At 43.7% G+C, this 10,735-nt stretch overlaps 2 protein-coding genes across 2 annotated transcripts; one reads left to right on the forward strand and one right to left on the reverse strand.

Annotated features, from left to right (window-relative positions):
• The first annotated feature begins 5,879 nt into the window (after window positions 1-5,879).
• Window positions 5,880-8,320, forward strand: LOC147062986 (uncharacterized). Its single transcript, XM_085913407.1, has 6 exons — window positions 5,880-5,987; window positions 6,113-6,273; window positions 6,509-6,722; window positions 7,471-7,574; window positions 7,912-8,049; window positions 8,138-8,320. The coding sequence occupies exons 1-6, from the start codon at window positions 5,880-5,882 to the stop codon at window positions 8,223-8,225; spliced, it is 813 nt and encodes a 270-aa protein (XP_085769533.1). The 3' UTR covers window positions 8,226-8,320.
• Window positions 7,894-10,322, reverse strand: LOC147062987 (receptor activity-modifying protein 1-like). The gene is made up of 3 exons (XM_085913422.1): window positions 10,220-10,322; window positions 9,322-9,445; window positions 7,894-8,948 (listed from the first exon to the last, which is right to left on the reverse strand). Exons 1-3 carry the CDS (start codon window positions 10,269-10,271, stop codon window positions 8,693-8,695), a joined length of 432 nt encoding a protein of 143 aa, XP_085769548.1. The 5' UTR covers window positions 10,272-10,322; the 3' UTR covers window positions 7,894-8,692.
• Window positions 10,323-10,735: the final 413 nt, after the last annotated feature.

Here is a 10,735-nt window from a genome sequence, read left to right on the forward strand (position 1 = left end):
GGGGGGGGCGGAGGCGCCGCCGCGCTTTGGCAGGCAGGCAGGCAGGCAACGCACGGGTCCCACGTGAAGCGCCATCGGGCCTTCCTCCAATGGGACCCTGAGGTTGGCAACTCGGGTCCGGTCCACTTTTGCCTCATGTTCAAGCCGCGTTGACCCACATGCAGCCAGTTGAGGTCGTCAACATCATCTGGCTGGCTTGCCATTCTGTTTCACTCAAAGGCTGCCAAATTCGTTTTTTTTCTTTCATACTTCCAAACTGGACCCATTAAATACATCCCGCTGGTTCCACGCCACTCGTTTGAATCGCAGACTTGAAAATCAGAGTGAGATTTTGTTTGCAGAGGCTGACGGGTCACGTCTTGAAACATCATCCGTCGGGATTTTTTGCTCCAAGGCCTAATTTCCTGCTTTCGGAGCTGAAACCACTGCACAAGTGACTTTTGTTGAAAAGGAAAAGCCCCCGGTTTGTCAGAACGCCAAGAACTCGGTCCCCCAACGCACAAGTCAAAGCGGCTGGCTGACTAATCAAACAAGATCACCGAAAAGATGTCCTATTCCTTCCGAGTAGACCATTCCAAAAAAAAGCTGTCGATGGCCAAAGTGATCTCTTTTGAGAGTGATTGGCATCGGAGTCGCCCGCCGCGCAGACCTGTTCCAATTGAACCTAAGTTCCGTTCAGAATGTAATCTTCTTCACTACATCAGCCCCTATGCATCTCCTGGAACATTCCGCAGATTTATCCCTCATTGGACATGGAATGGACTCGTAGGAGGACAAACCCAATCAATTGGCTGGCCGATCGATGCCAACGTATGTCCAAATGTGTCCGTGCACGTGCAGATGAAAATGTGAACGGCGGGAGGCTCGGATATGCACGCTCAGCAAAGTCAACTGGCCTTTCCGCTTTTGGACCGAGTGAGACGTCAACGTAGAGAGACGCGTCGTTGACGTTCTCGGGGGGGGATCCTTGGCGCCGGCCGGCTCACGGACAAATGGAGGAGAGGCCGCCGTTTTCGGCTGACTCAGCACAAGATGTAAGGAATTGGATTGTTTTGGCTCAGGGGGGGGTCAAACGAGATACATACTCTCATTTGACTTTTCGGATGGTTCAGAAGGCACCAGATCAGCTCCGAGGTGTCTTGGGTCTGGGTTTTGGATCCAAGTGGTTTTGCACTGTCAATGGCAGCTCTACGTATGTGTTTCAAATGTTGACTGCGTGGGAAGGCGCTTTTGCTTGTGTGAAATGTTCCACCCTGGATTGGAGCATAGAAATATCCCAAATATTCTTTGGAAGCGACTCCACTAATTCTACAAAACAAAAAAAACGCGTGCGCCCGCCGGAAACCTCGGAGTTCAAATGTGAATGTTTACTTTTTTATACTTCTTTTATTTTTTTGGGTGGTTCACTTATGTGTCTTTTTAATGAATGATTGTCAATTATGCCGTGCCTGTGTGTGTTTTATTTTGGTGCACTCGATTTTGGAAAAGAGAAATACACAACAAAAAAAAAAAAAAAGCGACACATCTGATGTTTTCTGTCCGCTTGCGCACATCACGCCAACACCGCCGCCGCCACCGCCGCCGCTGCATCTCTGTACAGTAACTGTTTTATACACAAAGTCGCCGCGCACATACATCCAAGCACGCACACACACACACACACACTCACAGACACACACACTCACACGCTGGCTCGGTCTGAGGTGCAGGCTGCAGCTCTCAGCATCGCTGATCTCCTTCTGAATTTTAAATCAGATCCTTTTTTCCACCAGCGTCCCCTTGTTGCCCCCTCTTTCCCTCCCTCCCCTCTTCCCTCCCTCCCTCCCTCCCTCCCTTCGATCTCAAGCCTTTCAACTCCGCGTCACCCATCTCCCTCCGTTTTCCTGTGTTGTCTTTCTCCCTTACTTTCGACTGTATAAAGTGTTTGAAATTTATCATTTGTATATTATGATGTATGGCTATGATAATGTTCTTTATTATGGAAAAATGAGAAAGATTTATTTTTGTTACCGGTTTGTTTCATAATTCATTTTTTTAAATTGGTATTGTAATATCTCTATGCAAGGAACTGCTTGTTTGTTTTGTTTGTTTTTTAATTTAAGAATGTAATTATGTGTAATAAATGGTAGACGCAGTTTGGCATGGAGTAGTCATGTTTCCTGGCTGGTCTGTTTATTGACAAGATGCACACATGGTCTTCTCCCGTCATCGTCTTATAAAGACTCATTTGCCACGAGCAGCTGGAGTGGTTCTCGGAAAGGGTGGTCCATCTTGATGCTCAAACGCCGACTCATTATCTTACCGCTTATGATATGAGACACTGCGGAGGTAGAATCAATAACGTGACAAAGAATCGTGTTGTCGTTTGTGTGTGAAAAATGTCCGTCGTGGACATTTGTCCTTTGTCCAAATTGTCCTTAACCATGATTGATGTTCTGTTGACATTAAAAAATAGGTTGTCTTCATTACCCTGTTACATCCACAAGGTGGATTGATTCATTATTTTTTTATTTATATGAATTATATTCTATTATATTTCTTTTGGATTGAATGAATGGAACATTTTGACCTAGATTTAACCAAGTTTATTTTTCAGCTCTCATATGAGACTTTTTGGACCACTCTTGCAGAGAACTATCCAGCAGTGCCATTTCCCACGTGAATCCATCCTTCTTTCTTCAGAATGTCTAATTCCATCCTTCCAACACCTACTGGCATCGCAGTGAGTAATCACATCAGTTAGCAAACAAGGTGGGACGGCTTCTCCTCTGCCCGTCTTGCTTTTTGACCATGACCAGCTGATAAAAGGCTAATCGAATAAGTAACGGATAATTAGGGAGTAATTACTCTCTGCTAAATGGTCCTATAGAGTGTATTAATTCTCCGCGGGTCTGGCAAAGACCAGCCTTCCATCACTCCCTCCCTCCCCCCCCCACTTTTTGTTTTATTTAATACTCTCTAATTGAAACTTCCACCCTCATCATGACGCTTACTTATATCGGTTCAACATAATGTTCTTTTCTCAGTAATTACAAAATGGCCATCTACAGCAGCGACTCCTGCATGAGAAATCATTTTTTTTCTTTAAACACGTTCACAGTAAAGCCAGCTAAACTCCAGGACACTTTTTTTTTTTTTTTTTTTTTTTAAATCCCGCTATTACGGCTGATATCCCGAGCGGCATATTCTGCAAAGAATTGAAAAGCTGTCTTGATAAACACGGCGTTAGAGACGCACGAGTTGGCTTTCATCCGTTTTGCGTATGGCATATCCGTTTCGGGGTCAAGGCGGGAGCTAAAGCTAAATTAGAGCTGGCGGCCTCGGGCGTCTGTCAATCACAGATGAAAGGTGAATGGGATTTTTTTTTTTTGCAATGAGATTGACGATTGTCAAATGGTGCGAAAGGATCACAAGTCACGTGGTGTTCAGAATTGGCCACTTTCGTCTTCTTCCGTAATGACGACTTGAATCACTCGTGTCCGTTTTTCTTCAAACAGTTTGCACACCAATACAAAAATGATTGCACTCTTAGCGACAAATTATCTTTATTCTTTTATTGTCCAGAATCTGAAAAATGTAGATTTTCCAATTCAAAATGTTCAGCCTGCTTCAAATGGACTCTTCTTAATTCCCTAATTAGAGTCTTACCAATTCAAAAGTTTGCCTAAATGATGTGATCGTTTTTTAATCCATGAGAGAATAAAACCATTTCTTTTCATCACTACAGATCAACATATATTTTGTTATGAATTTTAACCAGCCCCCAAAAAGTCCTGTACCCCGACAATCACACAGAAAGCGCAAACCTCATTAAAAAGTCCAACATGAGAAGTGAATGTCCCATTTCGACACACCTCCTGCAAACGCCTGCGTTATCTCATCAAGATTCATGCGGTATTTGGGAAAAAAAATGCCTGAGGCACCGTTTCATCAACGAGAGGCCATTTACATCAACAAGCAATGGTGAGGTGGAGGAAGGAGGGAGGGGCTTTTGATTTTGTGCAAACCGCAGCCGAGTGCTTGGATAGTTACAATTATAGGGAATGTGTCACCGTGGGCCTCTGTAATTAAAGCTTAATCACGCTAAGGCTTGCAGAGTAGCATTCCCTATCAAGCTTCCATCTCCTTCCTGCTTTGAGCGACATCTAGCTCTGAAATCTCACTTTCTTGTGTGAGAGATTCTTTTATATTCTTGCTATCCTTGAATTTGGGATTCTGGTGAGCAACTGGATTCTTCTGGGCTCTTTTGTGTGTGTGTGTGTGAAGAATAAATGAATAGTTATTTTGAGCCAAACCAGTCTAATCACCTGTCTCGCTCGGAAACGCTTCCAGCCAGTCGTTGGGCAAACAAGACCGAGCCGGAACTGGAACGGACTTAAGCCTGCGTACACACTAATAAGGTCTTCGCCTCGCAAAGCCAACCTGGCCTTGCGGTGGACGAGCGAGTCTTGGGCACGTCATGCATTATGCACTTCTTTCGCTCTCTTGCTGTAAAAATAGAGCAACAGACTTTTTTTTTTTTTGCTCCTTGCTTGCATTCGTAGCTCAGCAGGTGTTTGGATGCGTGATTGCTTGCAGGCAAGCTAAAATGTCTGCGTTGCCAAGGTGCTAAGACACTTTAGCTTGCCATGATTCCAGTCCTGCGAGGTGTGTGTGTGTATATTGCAATATTGTAAGCGGTAAACTTGTTAACCCAGTAACCGTTTGAGTGTCAAGTTGTAGCACACTTTCTGAGAAGCGCCCATATATAGCTCGCTAGTTAAGTGCGCTTTCCAAAAGACTCATGTTTCAGTACGGACGTTTTTATGAGCCCATTGTGTTTTCTCTCCTCATTGTGTTTTTCTTTTGCATTCCGAGCACGGCAAAGCGGTGTTGCCGCAGCACCTAAAGACTCCCCGATGGCCATCGATCCATGTCCGTGCCCGCGGAGATCCGAGACTCCTCCTTGATTGCCGTCCTCCTGCTAATTAAACAGTCGAGTTTAACGACCTCACGTCGCTAACAGGTAGAATGGAAAGGTCACTGCTACCGTGCTTGTTTTCTGTCACTATTGATTGCGCAAGACAGGCGGACACGGAGTTCACCGACAAACTGATGGTGGCGGAATTAAGGAGAACACTGCGGGCGGTTTGGATATGGAGATATCTGGAGCTGGACATCTTCGGCGTGAGACCGCCGTGAAAAATGTTGGTTGTGTTTTGAGCCAATTAGCAGAAGAAGTCAAACCATTGGGCTCAAATTCAGCCTTTGCTTGGTGTGAATGTTCACCAAAAATCTCCCCGCCCCGCCCCCATCCGTGACCTCCATACTTGATCTATCCCATTCATCTGTTATCTTATGGCAGCAGAATCAGGATTGATTGGTTCAATTAAAGTGGCCTTTAATGTAAACCCCTTGAATCCATTTCTATTGTCAAAACCAAACACCTTCCCTCTCTCTCTCTCTCTCCTTCAAATTTGCACTTCAAATAAAGAAAGGGTTTAGGGATTGAGGCAACTCATAACTCCAAAATAAAGCTGGATTCATGAATTTCACAGAGCAGCTGCAGTGCACGCTCACCTTTTGAAATTTCCAAAATGGATAGACACTTGACACTGAATTCTGCAAGCATTTCATTTCTTTTCATTCAGGCATGCAGATAGTTCAGAGTAAGGAATAGAACTTTTGCCACGCGAGGAGGACAACTATGTCAAAGCGCAGGAAAAGAATGCACGTTCTAATGCTGCTCTCTATCGTTTGTATCATGAAAGTGCAGGGGGCAGGAAAAAAAAAAAAAATCCAAGAGAAAAAAATGAAAACGACCTATCCTGAGCTTTACCTGACGTGGAGTAGAGTCGAGTATGATCAGTCAGTCAGTCGCTTGCATCTGCCCGGACGTCATGGCCATTAGGTTGTTTGAGGAGAGCGCACATGTGGCGGCCTACCTGCAGTACAGAGTGACCCCTTATGAATTCATCAACAAGATTATGGACTTTATGGGACCAAAGGTATGTTTTGATGATGCAATCATTCACATCAACAAGAACAAATGGTATTTTGGGGAAATCTTAAAATCCAATTTAAAAAGGATTTTTTTTCATAGTTAATGCGAATGTTGTGAATTCTCTTCTAGAGGCAAAACAAGTTTAACTTGGCAGTGGATGTGGGCTGCGGAAACGGGAAGGGAACCGTACTCTTGGCTCCGTACTTCAAGCGGGTTGTCGGGACAGACGTGAGCCCCGCTCAACTGGAGCTGGCTCGGGCCAATAGCACTTCCCCAAATGTCTCGTACAGGTGAGATAAAAGCAGTTGTTTCGAATGCAAATATGGCCCCTGCTGCAAGCCCATTTCTTTTGGTTCTTATTCCAGTTTCTGCGTCTTAACACGTCTACGGCCAGAATTTACGACCATGGTTTACATCAAGAATTCCAGCATTCTGTTAGGCTCTGTTTTTTGTTTCCCAGCCCTGTTCTAACATCTCTCCACCCTCTCCTCCACGTTGCTCCTTACGGCCGCCTCTGACATCCAGGCAGAGTCCCGCGGAAGAACTGCCCTTTGAGTCCGGCCGGGCCGACCTGATAACGGCCATGATGGCGGCCCACTGGTTTGATCGGCCTCGGTTCCTGAAGGAGGCCGAGCGGGTCCTGAAGACCAAAGGCTGCCTGGCCGTGTTGGGTAACTTCATGGAAAAGGATCTGGAGTACGGAGATGCCACTAGTGCACTTAACGACATCTGTAAAGAGGTAAGAACATTTTTTGGTTTGGTTTTATCTTCTGACCCAAAACTATTTTTGAATTCTAGTTCTGGAACAAAATGTTTTTTGTTTGCATTGTCATTTCTGAGTGGCCCTTCCAATTTTCTTGGGTGGACATTTTGTGTGGAAATGGGCGGAGCCAGCACATACCTGAGGGAAAAAATTTCAAACTGCTATTTTGCTGTCATTGTAATATGGATCTGGTATTCTTAGACCTCTTGATACATTTCCAGATTTTTTTAACTACATAATCAAATGAATGCATCTGATGCTTACAGTCCATAACAAACAAACACCTGGTTGAAAAATTATTGTTTATAACACCAGCCACGCTCAAGTTTTGATGAAATAAAATCCACACATATGCCAATCATCACACAAGCAGTATAATGACAATTTGGTCTCATTATGCGTTTTGATTTGTGACGATTGGTCGCTCCGATTGGTCATCCGATTGGCTGTTAACTATGAAGAAATGGAAGTAGATGACGGGATCGTGCACCAAAAAATAAAGGCATGGCGAGTATAATAAATAATTATTGCCACATGCACAGCCAACCTTGACGGAGGTTTTGTGACACTATGAATGTGATTCCATTTTACGGATAGCACATCCACGGCGTGGCGCCTGATTTCCACTTTCTCATCACATTCAAAATCACATGATCAGTAGTTTTGTAGGTCTGCTTTAGTGACTTGTGATGTTGCATGTTTTTTAATGATTTTTCATGATTAGTTTTATGCAGCTCTGCTTCCTTTTAATCATCCTTGTCTGGGCTCCGGTGCGTCACAAATTTACTTTGACATGTTTGACTCCTGCTCCTTCCCGGAAAAAGAGTGGTGAGTGTCCTATTCATTCTATAATATTACATTTTTATCACAATCCAAAATAGTCCCAATATGTCTGAATAGATGTTTTTTTTGTTTTTTTAAATCAAAGAACCTCAAGGAGTGTTGTAGCAGTCGGTGGGTAAAATAAGAACAGCTTGATCACGAGCACATTTTCATTATTTATCGAGACATACTTGTGTTTAATTATTTAATTTCCCACTTTATGGCTAGGCAGCTAGCTAGGAGTACCAACTATTTGTATATAAATAAATAAATAAATAAATAAATAAATAAATATCACATTTGCATCTTTTGAATTTTGCTTCTCCATTTTGTGTGCATCTAGGAACGGCTGTGAAAATATTTACAGGACGGTGACTGTAAATAGTTTTATTGGTTTGATAGAGACATTTACTAACTACCAGAATCTGAAGAACCACGACGCCGCCAAGGCCCAGCGACTCTCTGACGACATCAGAAACAAGTCAGACACCAAATGGCTGCTTTGTTGATGACATACGCTTTGTTTCTCTCCACCGATATTGAATTGAACTCGTCGTCTTTGGTTTCAGGCTGATGGCTGCCATGCAAGTGTCCTCGCCAGACACGGAGCTAACCATGAAGACCAAGTATTTCTACATGCTGGCACGAAAACCCTGATCCTTTTGTATTATAGTCATAGAAATACTAGCAACCAAGGATCTGTCAAGTTACACACACAAAAAAATGACTCCTTATGCCTTTGAATAAAGCTGAACGCCAGAAAATGGAGGCTGTTTTCTTTTGCTTTGTGTTTCCACACAAAAAGCGATTATTAACTCGTTTACTACCATTGACGGCTATTGACGTCAAAGATCCATTTGAATTTGGCTGGCAGTGAATGAGTTAAGATCAGCTTCACTAAAGGTATGTTTGAATCTGGAAAAACAATCCTTTTTTTTGTGTAATTTATAACCGGCAGTCACTGGGCCGCTTTTGACGAGCATGTGAACATCCCGCTGCCATATTTTGTTGAGTTATGATGCCACCACATTTACACTTGAGTGTAGCTGATACAGCTGCCACTTTAAGATTTACAGTTCCAAACTGAACATTGTACCTGGTTGGAAAAAAACAAAAAAAAAAAACTATAGAACGCCCTCTGTGTGTTTACTCCTCCACACCACCAGGGCTGTCACGAGCAAGGTGACCAATATGGGCACGCCAATGAATGGAGCAAGGACACTAGCCGGCGGGTCGCGGATCAGCCGGCCGCTCGGCGGGCAGTCACGGAAGTAGTTTCTGTGGATCCTCGCAAAGAAGCGGTCGACTATCTGATCGGGCCAGAAGCAGTCCATCCTCAAGGCCACCTGGTAGGTGCAGTTAGTCAGCTCCTCATAGATCCTGTAGCATGGGAAAATGGAGGTCAAGGGGCAGGGAGGTGACTTTTTCATTCATTCATTTACTTTTTTTTTTTTTTTAATTAATTAATTACATTTTTCTCACTTTAATTTCATTCTAATTTAATTTTTACAATTTTATTTCATGTCAGATAGCAATTATTTCAACTTATTTAATTTTTTTACATTTATTACATTTTTCCAATTCCATGTCTGATAGCAACGGCAAGAGAAAGAATGCTCTCGGCTCATGTGGCCGACATTCTCATTTTACCGAATGCTGTCGACACAAGTTTGACCAGATTATTTGACAATCCCAAAAAAAAAAAAAAGATTTGACACCTCACAAGAATCACGTGCAAGGCCTCTTGACTCACTGCGAGGTGTCCGGCCAGCTGCACCACATGGCTTTTTCTATTGCCCCCATGTCCGACTTGAATTTAAGCAGACAGAAATCGTCGATGACTCTCTCATAGAGTCCTCGGTCGCAGCCAAACGCACCTGAGGCAAAGTGGGAGGGGAAATGATGATGAGTCTACCTTGCCGACGACTACAACTCACATAAGTTTGCATTCTGGTTTTCCCCTCCTTGTTTGTCATCTGTCAGTTACCGGGTCGCTCGTAACATCACCTTCTTCACACAAGATCATTGCGCAAACCTTTCTAGATTGGTGGAATTCCCAAACCGCAAGACCTAAACCGGTTTGTGATCTTGAGATGTTTGCCGACCCTGCGGGGTGATTTAAATGAAGTTGAAAATTCAGGTTATTAAAGTGAAGACGCATTCTGAAGCTAGCAAGTCCAAAATCAAGAACATCAACAACACTTTTCCTTTGCTGCTATTCCTAAGGTTAACTCCGGGTCAAATTCGGGAAGTCCGATTTTGCCTCCACGCCGGCGGACTCGACAGTTTAGACATGAATCCACTTGTCCATTCGACACGGCAAATATTTTGAAAGAATGCTTAGCATGTACTATTTAAATACTGGGTTGTCTCAGTTGGACTTGACTGACTTGAAGCACCACTAAGTGTCTAACAGTCTCTCTCAAGTCACCAATCGACCAACAGCTGCTTGACCAACCACCCGAAATATTATTTATATTATAACATGAATGGATTTTATTTGGATTATTTCTATTATTTGATTTGAGATCCTACACAAAAACCTCCAAACATTTAGACACATGGAAAGACAGAGTGACGGAAAAACAGACAGGAGTGGTCCAACGTTACATAAGCAAGTTTGAATGAATCTTTTCTCGAGAAATACTCACCGTTGATGAACGACACAACGCAAAGCGCCTTGAGCAACCAACTGCTCTCCATGATGAACACGAGAAAGCAGCTCCAGCACGTTTTGTTTACTGCTCTTCTCTTTCTTACCTTCCAATGTAGTGTTGACAAAAACCAGATGACAACTGACTGATTGTGTCTCGTGGCCGTGTGCTCGACGGGACGCAAAGAAAGGCAAAAAAAAAAAAAACAAAACAAGTGCCTTGACCTTCCACTGTGGGAAGCCAACCCCCCAATCATAGCAGCACTGACTGTCATTTGATTCCTTGCCCGGCCGGCTGCCTTTCCCCCCCGAAGTTGCTCACAGGGGACACAACAACAAAGTCAGAATCCCAAATTAGTCGTGTGACATGACAGTCGTTGGCAAGTGAGACGCTCCCTTGTGTCAATGTCATTCATACTCATTGGGTTAAGTGTAATTCAGCTTTTTTTAGGTCAAAGAAGTTGCACTGCACTGTAGCTTTCATACGATGATGACACTGGCCCACCGCCAGGAC

This window comes from Syngnathus leptorhynchus, chromosome 1 (genome assembly GCF_054491065.1).
Source record: "Syngnathus leptorhynchus isolate UIUO chromosome 1, UIUO_Slep, whole genome shotgun sequence".
NCBI lineage: Eukaryota > Metazoa > Chordata > Actinopteri > Syngnathiformes > Syngnathidae > Syngnathus > Syngnathus leptorhynchus.

Bases quoted from the DNA above. Each gene is read 5' to 3' on its own strand.
- LOC147062986 (XM_085913407.1), top strand. From the start codon at position 5,880: ATGGCCATTAGGTTGTTTGAGGAGAGCGCACATGTGGCGGCCTACCTG. The intron at 5,988-6,112 runs GTATGTTTTGAT...ATTCTCTTCTAG, and splicing joins TGGACTTTATGGGACCAAAG to AGGCAAAACAAGTTTAACTT. The intron at 6,274-6,508 runs GTGAGATAAAAG...TCTGACATCCAG, and splicing joins TCCCCAAATGTCTCGTACAG to GCAGAGTCCCGCGGAAGAAC.
- LOC147062987 (XM_085913422.1), bottom strand. From the start codon at position 10,271: ATGGAGAGCAGTTGGTTGCTCAAGGCGCTTTGCGTTGTGTCGTTCATC. The intron at 9,446-10,219 runs GTGAGTATTTCT...ACTTTGCCTCAG, and splicing joins CGTTGTGTCGTTCATCAACG to GTGCGTTTGGCTGCGACCGA. The intron at 8,949-9,321 runs GTGAGTCAAGAG...CCCATGCTACAG, and splicing joins AGCTGGCCGGACACCTCGCA to GATCTATGAGGAGCTGACTA.